Genomic DNA, 17,479 nt, shown 5'->3' with positions numbered 1-17,479 from the left:
ATTTTTATTCTATAATTGTCCATCTGATAAAGCTCTGGAGCAGAGCTATGACCCTTACAGCAGTAGCAAGATATTTCGACTGAGAGCATTTAGGTTCGTCAATGATTATGATTCCTTTTACTTGCACTGTGAGTTGCTGGTTTGTGACCGATACTCTGAGAACTTCAGGTCAGTTATAATTGTTGTTGTTGTTGTTGTTTTCATTTTATTTACTTTGTTTCTAGGTTTGCTTTTATTGTTGAATTTTTTCTTTGATTTGCGAAATTTGTTTGCTGGAGTGTGTCCACATTGATGTTCACCACTAGAAATATGGATGTCTTGGCAAATAAAAAGCATTGAGGACACAACTGGCCCCCACACCTTTAAAAGAGGGCCAATAAATTTCCAAGAAAAGACTCAGAATGAAAGTGGGGGTAAAAAACTGCAAGAAATTAGTGATTATACTCCTGGTGGCTTCTCTGATTAGAAGTAAGCACATAAGCATCATTAAGATGCAATCTCCCAGGGGGGGGGGGGGGGGGGAAAAGAAGAAAAAGAAAGGCACAATTTAGCTATTTTTTCCTTACAAAGGCCCTTAAGCACTATTTGCACCTCATAGAAGAAGGGGAGGGGTGTTTGAATCTTCCATTTATAGGCCACATCAGGTCCCAGAACCTGCAACACAAATCATATTTGAATCTCAAAGGAAATTTGTGGGTTGCAGCCTAAGGTTGACATTCTATTTGTATTCATAGATCTTTTGAAACATCCTACAACTGCTATGGAAAGTACACCCTTTACTCCTAGATTTGCTTTAGCTGCAGTGTTGGTTGTAGCTGTGCTATGATTTACTACATTGAAAGTTTCTTGTTGTCCACAAACAAGGTAGCAGACTTAAGGAGCACAAAAAATGATCAAATGAGCAGAAGACATGTCAGGCCTGAATTACAGCTCTTCACCAGTGGAGGGTTGCACCAGGATATTATGACTCCACAGAAAGGCAGACGAAAGATTACAGTGCAGTCTGAGGGCAGTTATCCCTTTGCAATGTAGGAAATTAAATCTATAGTTGGCTGAATACTTTTGAATTCAAATAACTTTTGGAAAAAAGAAACTTCAGCTGACACTTCAAGTGTACTCATTGTCTGTACTCTTTTGTAGTCTGTGACTGCTTCATACAAGTTCCACAGAATAGGATATTAGATATATAACCAATAAAAAACATCATTTAATGTCATAATTGAAAACTAAACATTCGTAAAATCACTCAAGAATACTACCAACATTGATTTTGCAAGATAAATATGGATTAAATTTTACTTGAAAGATTACTCAGATTGGTATCATTTGACTGACCCCACTTTAACCCTTTAACTCCCATGAGTGACCAAGACAGAATTTCACCTCACTATATCTATACAATATTATGTAGACAAGTAATGAGAATAAAGAAGAATATCAATTATGGGATTACTAATTGATCCGATACCAAATTCTTCATACTAACATAATGAAAATTATTTGGCAGACAGTAAGGAGAATTACCAATGAAATCTTGGGAGTTGGGTTAAGTGACCAATCAAGAAAGGTGGGGGGACAATTCAAAAAGGCCATGGGAACTCTGTTAAGGGTGACCACACCCACTTACCCCTTTACACACTAACATCAGTGTGCACATTCTCCATACTGTTATCTATACATTTCCTAAGGTAATGACAAGGAGAAATTGTTCAACAATCAAGAGCTCCTTTGGTAGGTGATCATTTCCTTCATTCTCATGATCTCAAATGAATGATTCAGCAGTATTATTGTCAGGAGAAACTAGATGCTGGTCACTCTTGGGATTTAAAGGGTCAATAAAGATGAAAATTACAGTAGGTTAAGGGGTACAGATTTTGGGACTTTGAAAACTGTCCAGTGCTGTGGTGACCACTTAATATGGTGCCTTTCACAACAGGTTCAACTGTAATAAATACATTTTGTCAGACAGAGATGGTGTAGTCATTAAATTAATGGTCAGCAGTAACTTGACTGAGCAATAAATGACAACATAAGAAGCTACGGTGGCCCACAACTGTCACGGCAAAACAAAAAGTCACAGCACTACAAACTTTACTCAATGCAAAACAAAATTAACTCAAGGCAAAACAAAATTTACTCATGGCAAAACAAAGAAAACGAGTTGGTCAGCGGTCGTTATTTACATCTGAAATGGTACATCATGTAACAGTAACACACTGCTTGCTCGAAAAACCACCATTTTTCGAGCTCATAATCTTTTGCTCTGCATGTGGTTCGGTAGTAGATGAAGATGCAAACTTTTGTAAAAGCTGTGGTAGAGGTACATTTCTTAATTTAAAGTGTTCGTATTTGCATTTCTTTTAGTTCCAAATAACGATAGGTGTGAGAAGAAACTGCTACAAATTCGCTGATTAGCATGTGTCTGGAATAAGATTGTGCATGTAGCCTGTGTGTAAAAATAAAACATTCATAATGTATGTGCCTTGATGAATTAAGGATTTTTCAACAGGTGGAAAAAAAACAATGAAGCAAAATAATGTAACTTACACCTCTAGTATTGAGAGGAAACTTTACTTTCAACAGTGTTATTTCCTTAAGTCTGTTTAACATCAATAAAACTCAAGATAAATGATTTTAGAAATAATCAGGAATGTTTTGGCCTTTAACCTCGTGCTCTCTGACTGTTTGCAGGCGTACAGTATTTTCCACCTGTTGAAAAATCCTTATTTCATCAAGGCCTATACATTATGAATGTTTCATTTTTAACTCGTGAATTGCGCGCATGCGCAAGAGCGAGTTGTAGATACGATGTGGGGAATGGCACTCGCTCGCTCCCTCGGTCGATTCCTGTAAACTTTTTTTCAATTTTAGGCTTTTGAGTGCATTTGATAGTTTTTGGCGAGCAATAAACAAACGAAAATTGACCTTTGTTGCTAAGAATAGTGGTGGGGTGAAAAAGAAGCCAATAATAATCTTAAAAGAGTTTTTTTTTTTCGTTTTAGTTTCAACAAGCGGTGCCGGCGACTAGCAGGCATGCAAGGATTCACACTGAAATGACAGAACAACCTTCGTTTTTCATAAAATTGTAATTTACAATCCTTTAACTTGAAAACAATCCGAAGATTCATTGAAAATATCACTTACTGCGAAGTGCTCGGAGTTTACAGATGTTCAAAAGCCTTTTCTGTTATGGCGTGAGATTGGGGACAAAATCGATCATTACGTTTCGTATCGTGTGTTTTTCCTGTGTGAAGCAACGAAAGAAGCCGGCGACTGACGAAATTACAAGTTCGCAAGAAATCAAATAACACCTAAACAAACAATTTTAGCTACCGATTTTCAGTGAATACGTGACGCGTTCATGAATTCATCGTTGGCTTTTTCTCGAGACGTGAGCTTGGGCCGCCTGTGGTTATATCACTCAAAACTCGTTCCCGTTTGTCTCATTTGATAAAGAGGGAATCGTTAATGTTTTCATTAAGACAGTATTGCCTTGATTTTCTAATATTTACAATGATAGACAGTAAATTTAACTTTTCACCCACATTTACTTCCAACCTTTTCTTTTGAACCAGAAACAAAAAAGGATATACTTTAAAACACATGACATCATCTACCCCTGTCAAATGTAATAGCATGATCATTTCAATTGTAATGCCTTCTTATTCCAACGTTACTTTATTTCTTTGTTACATTAGCGAACACTGAACTACTGCTCGTACTCTAGATATGACAATCAACCACAAAATTCCCTAACCCAGATAACATTAAACATAATCCAAAAAATCATGTGTCAATTCACGAGTTTGCTCACAGAGCACTTTGATTACACACAGGCTACATGCACAATCTTATTCCAGACACGTGCTAATCAGCTAATTAGTAGCAGTGTCTTCTCACTCCTATCGTTATTTGGAACTAAAAGAAATGCAAATACGTATACTTTAAATTAAGAAACGTACCTCTACCACAGCTTTTACAAAAGTTTGCATCTTCATCTACTACCGAACCACACGCGGAGCAAAAGATCGTGAGCTCGAAAAATAGCGGTTTTTCGAGCAAGCAGTGTGTTACTGTTACACGACGTACCATTTCACATGTGTAAATCACAACCGCTGACCAACTCGTTTTCTTTGTTTTGCCGTGAGTAAAATTTGTTTTGCCTTGAGTTACTTTTGTTTTGCCGTGAATAAGTAGTGTTTTGCCGTGCATTAGTAATGTTTTGCCGCGAGTTAATTTTGTTTTGCCGTGAATAAGTGGTGTTTTGCCGTGAGTTAATTTTGTTTTGCCGTGAATTAGTAATGTTTTGCCGTGAGTAAAGTTTGTATTACCGTGACTCTTTGTTTTGCCGTGACAGTTGTGGGCCACCGGAAGAAGCAAGTTGATGAAATTTAATAACTACATTTTACTACTTTCCTTAAAAAATACTTAATTGCACATGGTGCAAACCTTATCATTCCCAATGTGAGATACAAAATGCACAATACTATACTAACAATGCAAAAAGCAATACTCCATTCATGTGCCATGATTAAAATATAAAAAGTCAACTGTAACTTTGCAGCATTTCCTAAACAGGAAGGCAAACAACTAGTATTTCACAATACAGCAAACTGATGTGCAAAAGCAGCTAGTGTATCTACCACTATTTGTTATTTTTATTTGATTTCTTGTTTTTATTTTGTTCTGTTTTGTTTTTTTATGTATATATTAATTTTTTTTAATTATTAACCTTATCCTCTTTTTTATTTTTATTTTCTTCATTATATATTTTTTTGGCATTTCCTTTTCTGTAATTCAATTTGTAATGTCTACTGTAGCCTGCTTCTTTACTCTATTCTTCTTCTGGAAGTTAATTTCCATTACTTTTATTACTGGAACCTCATACACAAAATTTGATCACATTTTCATGGTATTTGTACCTCAAAGAATCCTTCAGTATTATGCTGGGTTTTCAACTACAGATATACCTAACGTATGCTGCCTACACTTTCCTGGGAGCACAAGACATCCAAGAGGCATTTATGGATGTAGATATTTACAATCGGGTATGCATGAAGGAGCACAAATAGAATAAGGCTGAGAGAAAAATTGTTCATGGTGTATTAACAGTATTTTGACTTTGATAAAATCCACCTATGGCCTTGCAAATATCATGTCGTCCTAGTTCAGAGTGAATAACTTGTATCAATTCCTTAAGAGAGGGAACTTTCTCCATTGTATATAAATACCTCAGCAATACCCTTGCAGGACTTCCTCCCTCTCTGTCCTCTTCTGCCTTAATCTTATAAAGATCTGATTCTGGAATTCCAATAGTACGACCCAAATCCCACCAGTTTGGCAAAGGAGCCATTTTTGCATTCAACAATGTGATGAGGTTGGTTTCAACTCTATATGGCAGTGAATCATCAAGTTTTATGACTGAAAAAAGGGGCATAAGTTAACTATAAAAAATTGTAAATTATATGAGGTCTTACAACCTAGTTATCTATAATTAATATGATATTAAAAGTAATAACCAAAACTAATAATAACTATAATGATAATACTGATTGTTGTGATGATGTTGAAATTTACTCTTCTTTGTCAAGTTTAATTTACATAACTTAGAGTGATATATACATATTTTAATCAAAACAAGTGAAATTTCTCTGAATTAATCATTAATTTCCTTGAAGATGCAACATTGAAAAAATGATAACCTAGTTTTTAAAGTGCTTAAAAATATCATAGTCTGTACAAGTTGTATCAAGATTAATAGTGGCATTAACTCAGCTTGAAATGCTTTAAAGTATGGAGGAGCCATAAGGTAGCACATCTTGAGAATGGACATTGTATCATTGAACAGAGTAACTTTCAATTGAGTCTCTGAACAATCAAGTATTATATTCCATTTTGTTTTATTTCATTGTGATTGCCACCCTCCAAACCAATCATTCTTCCCAACACATCAAACACAATTTGTTTGTTTTTACTTTGAGCTATCTTCTGCTTATTTGCTCCTAGCAATATTTTCCTTCGCTGTCAATCAATCAATCAATTGCTAGACTTGAGGCGAGCATGTTACAGTACTGAAACTGATGACCTGTGGCACTGTAATTCATTGTTGTGATTATTTTGGTTTTTATTTAACAAGACTTAACCTATCCATGTGCTTCTTCTCTTTTTTTTTAAATATACATTTAAAATAGTATACTATTTGGGTTCCTCACTTACCTTCGGGTATGACATTAAGTTTTTCCTGGCAGGAATTAGAGCCCGTAAGAGAAGATTTCCTCTCTATAGAAAAAAAATTCATTGTTGTGATTATTTTGGTTTTGATCTAATGAGACTCAACCTATTCATGTGCTTCTTCTCTTCTTTTTAACAACATGTACACTTTAAATAGCATACTATTAAGGTTCATCACTAACCTTTGGGTAAAATATTAAGCTTTTCCTGGCAGGAATTAGAGCTTGTAAGAAAAGGTTCCCTCTCTATAGAAAAAAAATTTCATTGAGAATAAGAAAAAAAACAACAAAAGAGAAACTTATTGTATGTATACTTAATTGACCACTCCCACAAAGAGGCTTTCTAGAGCCAATACAAATGAATGAACAAATGAATGACTTAATAAATATACAGTCATGTAGTATTGAAAAATCCCGACTGGCAAGAGGTAAGCCAGTTGACTGTATATGAAGTGCAGGTAAAGAGTTGAACTTGAACACTAAACCGAGAACAAACCCAGTGAGTAGCAAGGTGGAGCACTTGAATCCAGGACCACCAAATTACAAGCCCAATGCCTTAACAACTGACCACACTACTCTGTCATAAAAAGTAATGGTAATAGGACTGACTGAAGTAAAATTCAGTCTGTAATCATGCAACTGATAACAAAATCGGACAACCATGTAGCACTGAAGTCTGAATTGTTTATCACAAATATGATTACAGACAGAATTAGACAACATAAAGTCTTATTACCAATTAATCATAAAAGTCTCTATTTCCAAGAAAGAAGAATAGCCAAGTTAAGAAAGAAAGAGAAAATTTGCATTAAAAGACTGACAAAGGAGGTTTAAATTGTTTCATTGTTTGTTGGTTGATTTAAACTACAACTTTGAATGTGAGTGGCTTATAGAACTGTCCAATAATAAACTATCCTATACCAACTTGGCTGGTGAATAAGTGGAAAATAAAAGTTTTTTTTAACCGATCACAATCAAGAGAATTGTAATTTTTATGACTGTAGAAGTAATGATAGCACTAAGAAAATAAGCAAGCAACTCTAACAAAGTCAGTATGAAAAGTGAAGGATGACAGATCATTTAATATGGTTATACACAATGTAAGCAACCACATTTGTTACCATTTTATAATAAATTTACCTGCTGAAGAGCTATGTGTAGGTACACTCTCAACAAGATTCTCTAGCTGAATAGAATCTTCACTTTGTGGTGACTGCTTCCTTCTCTTCAAAGCTAACCAGCCCAAGAATACAATAACTGTTATACACCATCCCAGAAGAGAAAACAATGTTATGTGTAAGCTATCAAAGGACTTAACAGCACCCTGCTTTTCTATTAGACTCATATTTTTGGATAATGAGCAATTCATTTGTGTGTCACTGCCTTTCAGTAAAGAGCTATTTGATAGCACTGTACAGTTGCAGTCACGTCCACTTGATGTAAGATTTTTATTTGGCAGATCGCTGCATGGTTTTGATGATCTCCTACAATGTTTCTGGCCTTTTCCTCCAATCACTGTACCAGGTGTTAATTTTATACACTGTGACTCAATGTTAATGTTGTCACCTTCACAGCACTCAGTACATCGATGACATTCTTTGTCACTGCTATTAAAATAGTAATCATTTGAAATGCACTTATCAGCACATTCTCTGTCCTTCACAGATAAGCAAGGACTAAGTTCAAGTTTTTTACCACAAGCAGTACACTTGTGGCACTTGATATTTGTTCCCTTGTTTGAGTAGAAATTCTGCTGACAGTTTCGACAGCTTATGTCTGTCCCCATGGGATGCGTTGAACCAGGTTCCACTGTTGGCTCCTGCCCATCAAGGCATTCAGGAAAAGGCCAGCATTTATAGTTGGTGGTGTTTTGCTTCTCATATAGCTCGATTTCATCTTTTTTTTCACATCTATTGCTATATCCCTGCACTACTAAAACAATCTGCAACAAAGAACATTTTAGTGTAAAAAAGTTCATTGATTTTCAGTTCTTAACTCAGATTATAACAGGGCACCATTAATAATGGCAAGATATTGGATCAGACTAGTGATTCTCTTTTTTCTGGTCATTTTTGCCATATATCAGTCTTCAAATTGCATTTTTTTTTTAACAACAGTAATCATATACTGCTTTAATTCCCACACTCCCAACAATGACCCAGCTCCTGAGCAAACTTTACACCTTTAACTGAAATCTTTAGCTATATGAACCACACCCAGGTTTAAATGATAAGTGCACAATTTTGAAATGGTGTAAAAAGTTTGTCAGAGCCATAGTTTTTTCAAGGTAACAATAGCCCACAACCCCAACAATTTTTGAAAAATTAATTTAGAAAGTAACAAGTATATGTACATCTACTTACAATTGTACTATAGGCATCTAATTACTTTAGAAATGAGTGAAAGTTGGTGCAGTCTTTGACCATAAAATGGGTGACTGAAGTAATGAATACAGTTTCTCAAGATTATACTCTTAATTTCGGAATGTTGTTAAAAAAAAATTACTTAATATAAATTAATCCACCTTTCTTCATTCATACATGAATTCTTAGGGGAAAAAGGCCCAGGTCATACTAGGGAGGTTCTGATCAATAATCTGTCAAAAAAGGATTAATGTCTGTCATCACAGCACGTTTCCTTATGCGACCAGTGTTTCACAAATTTCTAAAATTTCGGAAAGTCCACAGAAACTTCAAAGACACCGAAGTGTATGGGTGGGGCAGCAGCATGGGTGGACGTTCTACTTTTTATTATGTGGCGGGATTGTTCCTAAGCCAAAATTTTCATCATTTCAACCCTACATTGGCTGGACCGATCTTAGATCAAGCGAGACCCAGCAGAATTTTGCTTAGGCAGTCCAATAGTCCAGAAAGTGTGGTTAGTGAGAGCGATGAGCCTGACCAGCTCCAGGTCAGCTGAAGGTTTGGCAGACAAAGAAAAAAAAAACAATACGACAAATGGCCGCAAGAAGAGTAAAGGGCTCATTAGTAACAAATATCAAACCATGATTCGGCTGGGCAGGGAATGGTTCATGTGTAAGGCACAACAAGAATTCTACGTAATGCCGCTAAGAGCCGGTTAAGCGATCGTAATAAGACATGATAGCATTCTGAAGGAGTGAGTCTCGGAGTGGACGTGACCAAACGTCACCATGAGTTCAAAATAATAATGAAGACTTGAGGGAATACAATTTTAAGCTCGCCATCCGATGTCTTTCGTGATCACGGTTGATGAAAATAACAACTAAGAATTTTACAATTTTACCGATTAACGTGAAGTATTGTGCGGGAAAAAAAAATGCGAGCTCCGCTTTTAGGCTTGGCTAAATCTATATTTATGAAGACTTGAGGGAATAAAATTTTAAGCTCGCCATGTGATGTCTTTCGTGATCATGGTTGATGAAAATAACAACCAGGAATTTTAAAATTTCACCGATTAATGTGAAGTATTAAAAAAGAATGGGTAGAACTCACGGCAGTGATCAGAAGTCCCGCGAGTATTTTTTCTTCAACTTGAGCTAAGTCTTTCATCCTGAGAAGGTGTCTAAGTTCTGTGCCTCTTCCACGCTGCTTTCAAATTAACGAGGAATGTTTCTGTTTGCAGGTATTGAAGAGGCTCTAAACGTCCAGAAGGTGTGTTGAAAAGAAGTGCGAAGTTTCAATGGCCGAATCAACCTGTAGAAGTCATTGACACGCTAAAAACGCTGACTGAGCTAACATGTACGAATTGCTGAGTCATTTGGCAACCATACCGCTGACAAGGAGTCAAAATGACCCTGGGCTCGAGATTGCACGAAATATAACATGTCAGCATTACTATTGCATGAATCGTCGAAGCTACTGTAAAAAGAGGACCTGAGCCTTGCCGCTTTAACGCCTTCCTGCACAATTTATTGACCAATCCTAGGAGAAGTCAGTAGCAATGCAATCTGTAACCTACGCAAGGATCTGGATTTCCTTTCCACATCCTCACCGTGTTTCTCTCGTATCTTCGAGAGCACCAAAAATACCATATAAGAAATCGAACCAGAAATTCGTATCTAACACTTTACAGAATTGAGAAGCTATCAGTCTAAAAATAATGTTCATCCGGTGGGACTGGATTAATGGCCGCTTGACGATTGTGGTTACGCCAAACGAGCAATACATAAAGAATTACGCTTGTGCATTTGCCGAAAACATTAGCTAAGTTATAAGCACAAATGCTGAACAAAATTTTGGCTTGTTATTCGAACTTTTGCCCTCCAATGACATGACTGGAAGGAGAACGATGAACAATGAATGTCGTTTTGAAGACGTTGCATTGTCGATCTGGTGTTAATGGTGACCTTGTGACATCTCAACTTCACTTTAAGGGTATTCGGCTGGTTGATGAATTGTTGTGCGCTCTACAGTTTCATTCACAGGTCTTAATTCGTTAATGTACTACCAGTAACAATACAATGGCCATTGTGTTCAATGTCCCCTATAACGGATTCCTCATTGTCCTTACACCAGGTGAGTGTCGTGTGGTACACGGAACAGAACATTTGCATCGTAAAACAAATTACGCTTAACACATAGACGGACTCGAATCGCGCCAAAACTCTCTCTGTTGTTATATGACCTACTTTATTTTCATTTGTCCTTCTCCCTTTTGGCTTGATAATGTAGTAAAGCAACTTGAAACGTCGTCAAAACATTTTACTAACAGTTTTTGGAACTTTTGAGAGTTTATTTACTTTATTAATGCCCTAGCTTTGAACTTTTCCATCAAATATTCAGCGAGTTTGTTTCTTTCTAAAATCAAGCGCACTTTGTTGTTTTGAATAAATTATCTTTGGACGTAATTGGCGCGCTTTTCTCTTTGCCTCCGCATAAATTCTGAAAAGCGTGATTCGCGCGCTTTGCTTCCACATGATTTTGAAAAGCTATCTCAACTTTCTGTAATGTTTATTTTCAAATCGTAGTCACTCATTTTTTCTCGTGTAATGTATAATATTTAATAGATAATTACTGAGGTTCGCAGCATTATACCCAATAATGCTGCGAACCGAAGTAATTAACTATTATAATTATTGACCCTCATAAAATCCTATTGTTCTCTCTCTGCATTACATCGACGATTTCAGTCGCCCCTTCATATTGATGTTTTGGTACACCAACAATGCAACTGGCAAGCATTGTCCAGTAATAATACAAATTGCATAATCCTTTTTCATTCCCCAATTCAGCCATTGTTAACTACTTGCAAAGATGATATAATCATTGACTCTCATGAATTCCTACTATTTTCTCTCTCCAACAATGCAATTAGCACGTATTGTCTAGTAGTTATACAAATTACATAACCCTTTTCATTTCCCGGAATTTAGTCATTGTTAAATCCTTGTAAAGATTATGTAACTTTCCGCATCTTTCAGGTGTGTGATTGAATTTCATGCAAACGTAATTTGCATTGTATATTAACGCAATGCACTTGGTTATTTGAGTTGTTTGTTGGAAGGCAAAGAGTTGCTACTGTTTTGAAGCTTGATGGAGGATTCTTCGGAAGACGAATCTGCCATTTTCATAACGCAGAGCCAGAGGTCGGAAAATGCCGCTGCCGTTGCCCTTCGACGAAGTTGCGCCACACGATTGTACGAAGGTGGTGTGCCAGAACAAGTTATTGTAGAAACCACTGGTCACCGATCATGTGATGGGGTTAGGGAGTATAAGTGTACCTCATCAACACTTAAAAGGAAAGCAAGTGAAATCTTGCAGGGAGCGACTCCTAAGAGGGCAGAAATAGACGTCAAGGAAAAAAATGAAAAACTGTTTAACAATGATGTTGAGCAAAAATATGATGGACAAAGGGAAGAAACAGGGTTACAGGGGTTAAGCGAAAAGGTTTTAGACGAAAACCAGAGCGAAGATTATAATCAGTCAGTTGTAATTAGTACTCACAGTACGAAAATTGTTATTTCTTACAAGTGAGAAAGACTGTCATTGTCAGATGTGCCCTAAATAAACTGTAAAATGTTTTCGTCTGTACGTCTCCTGGAATGGTACTTCTCATGGTGTATTCATTTACTTTTTAACTTCAGATCTTCATCATAAATTATGCGCGGACATTCGCGAATTTTCAAAAATTACTGACTGGAAAAGTAACGAAGTAAATACCACAGTCATGCAGCAATATTAAAAATATTGCTGGAAGCAGGCTGCATTATTAAAAATATTGCAGTGCAGCCAGCCCACTGCAATATTGAACGTTTTAGCGCGTTTAGGATTACCCCTGATAATTTCCCTGCTACCAAAAAGGACCGCCACCGTTTTCCTCAGACAGTTGGACTTGACTGAATATGAATACTTTCTCAGGCTGAAATCGCCGATATAATGCTGAGAGAGAACAATAGGATTTTATGAGGGTCAGTAATTATATAAGCACTAGTAACTTTTTTAAAGAGTACAAATTGTGCCTGCTCATCTAACTCTTCCAATTTTGTTAAATCATGTTATCACCTTTACAAAGCGGATCCTTTATTAAATGTTTTTTTGTTAACTCTTCAGTTAAATGCCATCGCACTTGACTGAAAAGCCCATTTAACTCCCAGAATCCGATAGTAAATTCTCTCCTCTAGCCACATGACATTTCTTTGAAAATTAGTCACAAGAATTTGGTGTCAAGATCACAACGTCTTCTTTATAAGTTTGAGTATTCTCATTACCTGACAGCTGAATAATGGTATGGATATCATAGGGAGAAGTTATATGTTAATCGCTTCAGGTTAATGTGTTAATTGGTGGTGCACCCAGAAATAATCAATTTGAAGCGACCCAGCAAACTGGCTCATTTATTATCCATAGCTCAAGCGATAAGTGATAAGGTTAAAATCATTTGTAAATAATTTAGTAACAGCATTACTATGTAGATGCTGCTCGAAAAAAGGTAAATTGAATAGATATTCAAAATTCTCAGTAAGTTTTAGAAGTTGTGATACCGAAAAAAGGTAGGAAATTTACTATCAGCCAAATATCTCATACTTTGTATGGAAGGGGAAGAGGAGGTCTTGCAGTTTTTGGGCGTTGCTTCGAGTCAGTTTGTTTGAGTGAGTAACACTCCTTACAGAAAAAAGGTTTGTCCTATCACATAGAGAAAATAAACCACGGCCATAATTCTTAAAGTAACATTTCAAATTGCTATCGTCTTTAGCTACGCCATCACGCTTTATCAATCAGGTGATCTTTATTTTCCCAAAAGAAAATCCTTTTTTAAGGCGGAGCGTACTTCGGCATGTAAAACACGTGCGCAGACAGCACTTATAACCTACCAGTAAAAATTTTAATTTCAGTTCAGTCGGGTAACAGACAATGCAGAAGAGAACTTACACCAAAAACGTTCTTTTCTCATTCATCAGATTACTCACAGCGGGTATCTCGTCGTTCGAGTCTTCATGCATGCCCCACTGAATTTGTTAGGCAAAATCACGGGCTTAAAAGTATATCATTTCATAGGACTTAATTCATAGAACCTTTCAGTCAATGGCGCTGTATTCGGAACCCTTCGCATCCGAGATGTAATATACTGGAGTATGGCGAATTATGCTGTCATTTTCGAGCATAATCATTTTTAATTTAATATGTCATCATTTTTTGGGGGGGGCTCTGAACCTTTCCTTCTCCTCGTCCATTAACAAGGATTGGTTACCTTCTTCAATTTCGAAACCATTGTCTTTGATTTCATGGACAGTGTCTGAACAATAACCATGAATATTAAAAAAGTTGTGAACTTAGATTTTGAAAAGTGAAGATTAAACAAAATTTCAGTCAGTCATGAAAAAGAAAATTGCTTCATAACACGTAGAATATGGCCGGGATGCTCCAATAACTACACTGATGCCTTTACAAACATTTAATTTTGCAAACAGCAGGATTCTCGCCCGCTTATCTTTTAAGAGTGATTACAGATGAATCCTAAGATCGTGGCAGACTCTTATCAAAATCACGTTCGCTTTTGTCATATTCTCATGTAACACTGTAACCCCACTGAGAGTGACTAGAATCTAATTTCTCCATACTACCTCAGAGCCAATGCATGCAATGCAATAGGGTCTGTTGATATTAACGTTTAAAATCATCTCTTTTGACTTTTTCCTACTTACATGCAATTCACTTCAAGAACCAACTCCCTTTCAAGCGAGTTTTTCCCTTCGAACAGACATGGTTCATCCAAATAAAAGACTATTCGTGTTCAAATTTCTTTTGAAATAGATATTGTTTGAACAAGATGTTCTTCAGTCTACGGTGCAAAGTCTATGTCTATGTAAAACTATGCACAATGTTCTAAGTTGAGATTTACCTATCAAATTTGCCTTGGCCCAATATATGCTCTATTGTCGATTTATGGTCTGAACAACACCATTTGGGAAAAAAAGGGCAAAACAAAAACAAGATAAAAGATAAAACAGCGCTTTCAGTATAAAAGCCGAATGGCAAGCATATTCATGATTCCTTTTATAGTGTTCCCTCTGTAGACAATGACAGATGTTCTTTCCGAAGCACTCGTGTTATGTTTAACCCCCCACCGATGTGCCTTAAGGAACCACTCATTAGTTATCAACTGGAAGTGGAGGGGGGAAGGTTGGGTTATTTCTTTGCGGGGGGGGGATCTCACGGGTATTCAGAGGGAACAGACAGGGGAATAGTGATCGTAAATAGAGTATAAAGCCATGAGTATAGCAAATTGACTGCTAGTGAAATGCTAATAACGGGGGATTATTAGAATAGAACAGAACCTCAGAGGGTAATCAGGTCAATTTTATCGTGGCACAACCAAAATCCTAAAACCCCTCCCCCCCTACCCAGGTGATAAATAATGACCGGTTTCTATATCTAGGCAAGGTCGCTAAAAAGTGCCATGTCATATCAAAGGTATTTTATGTATTTTTGTGCCTTTTTTAAAAACCTTCCAGTTAATAAGGTCAGACACTATAGCTTCAGCCTTAAGCCCCTTTTGACAGCAACTAAATCAAATGAGATACGTATTTGCACTTGCTTCCTTTGCTTTGTTTCTTGTTTCTTTCCTCGGTGGAAAACAGAGACGTGCTTTATGACGGTAGGTCAAACTTCGATAGAACATGTGAGGAATCAAGAAAACGCAAACTGATCAATATTTCAGTAACTGAGTGGCCGTTTCTTGATGGCCTAATATAACCGAATGTCCCTGTAATTAACGAGAACAAGTAACAAGAACGAGAGTGAGAAATAGGGGGCTTGGTAAGAAGGGTGACGTATAAGAGAGGGGGCTTTGAAGAGAGGGCTTAAGAAGAGGTAGAAAAGGGGACCTACTATTGTTCAAGCATGTGGTTTCAGTAAAGGAGAGTGACGCCTGTGCAAATTCCTTTGAGAGAAAAATAGTGTAAGTGGTATTTCGTTCCACCCAAATGAAAAATAGTCAACTTTTAGATGAAGGTAATCTTGTTTATTCCCGCCATTATTATATTATTTCTGTAGCATTTTTAAACTTACTATACTTGCACCACAACTAAACAAATCTTGATTTTTGAAGAGTAGCTTAACCCCCCCCCCCCCTCCCTCACAATTCGTTTTCAAGTAGATTTGAAAACGAGCAATATCTATATTTTTGGCAATTATATAACCATTATAGTCAGGGAGAACTAGGGAAAAGTAGTGGTGAGTATTAGTATTAGTGTTAGTGTCTTTCGAGCCATTAGTTTTAGTAAGTATTTCAAGTATCAGTTACGGGTGTAGTGCTAATAAGACTGTACTGAAAAGGTAATACTAGTATTGTTTAAGCTTTTTTATTGTCATTATTGATAGTATTAAATGTGTGTTAACTGAATTCAAACAAAACAGATGAGCAACGACTAAGTTCTAATCTTTTAACTGGGAGCAGCTTAAACTGAAAGGTACAGTTTTGTGGCAATCCTGCAGTGCAGACGTCATATTAGGGCGAGTTAACGTTACAAGCTCGCGATCGTTTGTTCGACCGGCTATGTTTGAATTACATTTGGAGTGCCTCCTCTCTCCTTCAAAGCCGAGAGTACCTCGCTAAATTCAGATTATTGCAAAGTTCTGCTAACAAAGTCAAAATGTTGCGTTAGAGATGCGATGCTCTCTTTCCTGGTCATTTTTTAGATAAATCAGCACGAAACTTATGCCATTTTTAAAACAATTTTAAACAACAGTGATCATAACCTGACTTCAGTTACGCACAGCAATGACTCTACTCTACTGCAGCGACCCTTGAGAATTGGGACTTACTAGTACTGAGCTTAAGGAAACAAATGCTAGACTTAAACAACTTTGAAAGAAATGCAAGACTTTGTGACTGAAATTAATTTGTCTTAAATGAGAATTCAAGACCCATTGAAGAGACCAATGCGACTTTAAAAGACGCAGACTGAAATAGCAATTTTGATCCTGAGTGAGCCGACCGCTGAGAACAGTGTGTAAACCATGAAATAATACTTCGGCGTTGAAGCCGCTGATTATTTCATCATTGCATTAACGACTCACTGTATAATTTATTGACCGATCCTCGAAATGAAGTCTTTTTGGACTTCGCAAGGACTTTCGACAGTCTAAAATTCCTAATATGTGTAAGACTCTGGATTCAACAGAGTTTTCTCTCCTGGTTCCACGCCGTTTTTCTTTCTTACCTCCGAGTTATCAACTATACAATCTTTTAAGGAATCGAATGAAAAACTCGTAAGCAACACGACAGGATTGAAAAGCGATCTGAAAAATTCTGTTAACCCTTTAACTCCCTTGAGTGACCAAGACAGAATTTCTCCCCACATTATCAATACAATATCAACCAGATAAGTGATGAGAATAGAGAAAAATATCAATTTGGGGATAACTAGTTGATCCAAAGGATTATAAGAATTGTATGGTTGACAGTAAGGAGGATTACAAATTTGATATGTGAGTTAAAGCGTTAACCCTGTAGCAATGGTTAGAACGGCTACTTGACGTGGATTACGCCAAACGATTTATGCACAAGGTCATAAAGTGAAATTCCTTGTCTCCTCCGCAGGTGTTTTTGGGATGTTTAGGCAGGGGCTAGGAGGGAGGGGCAGCGGGGGTGTTACGTGACATCTTGAGAGATTGGCTGCACGAGGAGACAATCATCACCTATGACTCACAGTTATCAGCACGTCAGGAATAGGTGTCAGGTGTCACCATAAATTCATAATTTGTCATAATCACTCGAGATCTGTTTTAAATGATCAGGATGATGATACCGTAACTAATGTAACATAA

At 36.8% G+C, this 17,479-nt stretch overlaps 1 protein-coding gene and 1 long non-coding RNA gene across 3 annotated transcripts; one reads left to right on the top strand and one right to left on the bottom strand.

Annotated features, from left to right (window-relative positions):
* Window positions 1-9,964, bottom strand: LOC113671005 (uncharacterized). 2 transcript variants are annotated; one of them, XM_089204346.1, is made up of 6 exons: window positions 9,704-9,961; window positions 7,371-8,172; window positions 6,414-6,476; window positions 6,217-6,279; window positions 5,232-5,421; window positions 1-654 (listed from the first exon to the last, which is right to left on the bottom strand). In XM_089204346.1, exons 1-6 carry the CDS (start codon window positions 9,758-9,760, stop codon window positions 582-584), a joined length of 1,248 nt encoding a protein of 415 aa, XP_089060472.1. In that variant the 5' UTR covers window positions 9,761-9,961; the 3' UTR covers window positions 1-581. The 2 variants fall into 2 exon arrangements, with proteins under 2 accessions (XP_089060472.1, XP_089060471.1); XM_089204345.1 differs by lacking the exon at window positions 1-654 and having other exon boundaries at window positions 753-5,421; window positions 9,704-9,964.
* Window positions 9,965-10,034: 70 nt separating this feature from the next.
* Window positions 10,035-12,237, top strand: LOC149046912 (uncharacterized). Its single transcript, XR_016185972.1, has 2 exons — window positions 10,035-10,726; window positions 11,632-12,237. It is a non-coding gene; the product is annotated as an uncharacterized LOC149046912 (long non-coding RNA).
* The last annotated feature ends 5,242 nt before the right edge of the window (window positions 12,238-17,479 follow it).

Source organism: Pocillopora damicornis, chromosome 4, assembly GCF_964200805.1.
Source record: "Pocillopora damicornis chromosome 4, jaPocDami1.2, whole genome shotgun sequence".
In the NCBI taxonomy this organism is placed as follows: Eukaryota; Metazoa; Cnidaria; class Anthozoa; order Scleractinia; family Pocilloporidae; genus Pocillopora; species Pocillopora damicornis.
Note: the sequence above shows the minus strand (reverse complement) of the source record. Positions and strands in the feature narration are given on the sequence as shown.

Excerpts from the sequence above, each read along its gene's own strand:
- LOC113671005 (XM_089204345.1), bottom strand. The coding sequence starts at position 9,760 with ATGAAAGACTTAGCTCAAGTTGAAGAAAAAATACTCGCGGGACTTCTG. Across the intron at positions 8,173-9,703 it reads CGGGACTTCTGATCACTGCC|ATTGTTTTAGTAGTGCAGGG; the intron begins GTGAGTTCTACC and ends TCTTTGTTGCAG. Across the intron at positions 5,422-6,216 it reads ACTTAATGTCATACCCGAAG|TCATAAAACTTGATGATTCA; the intron begins GTAAGTGAGGAA and ends CCCTTTTTTCAG.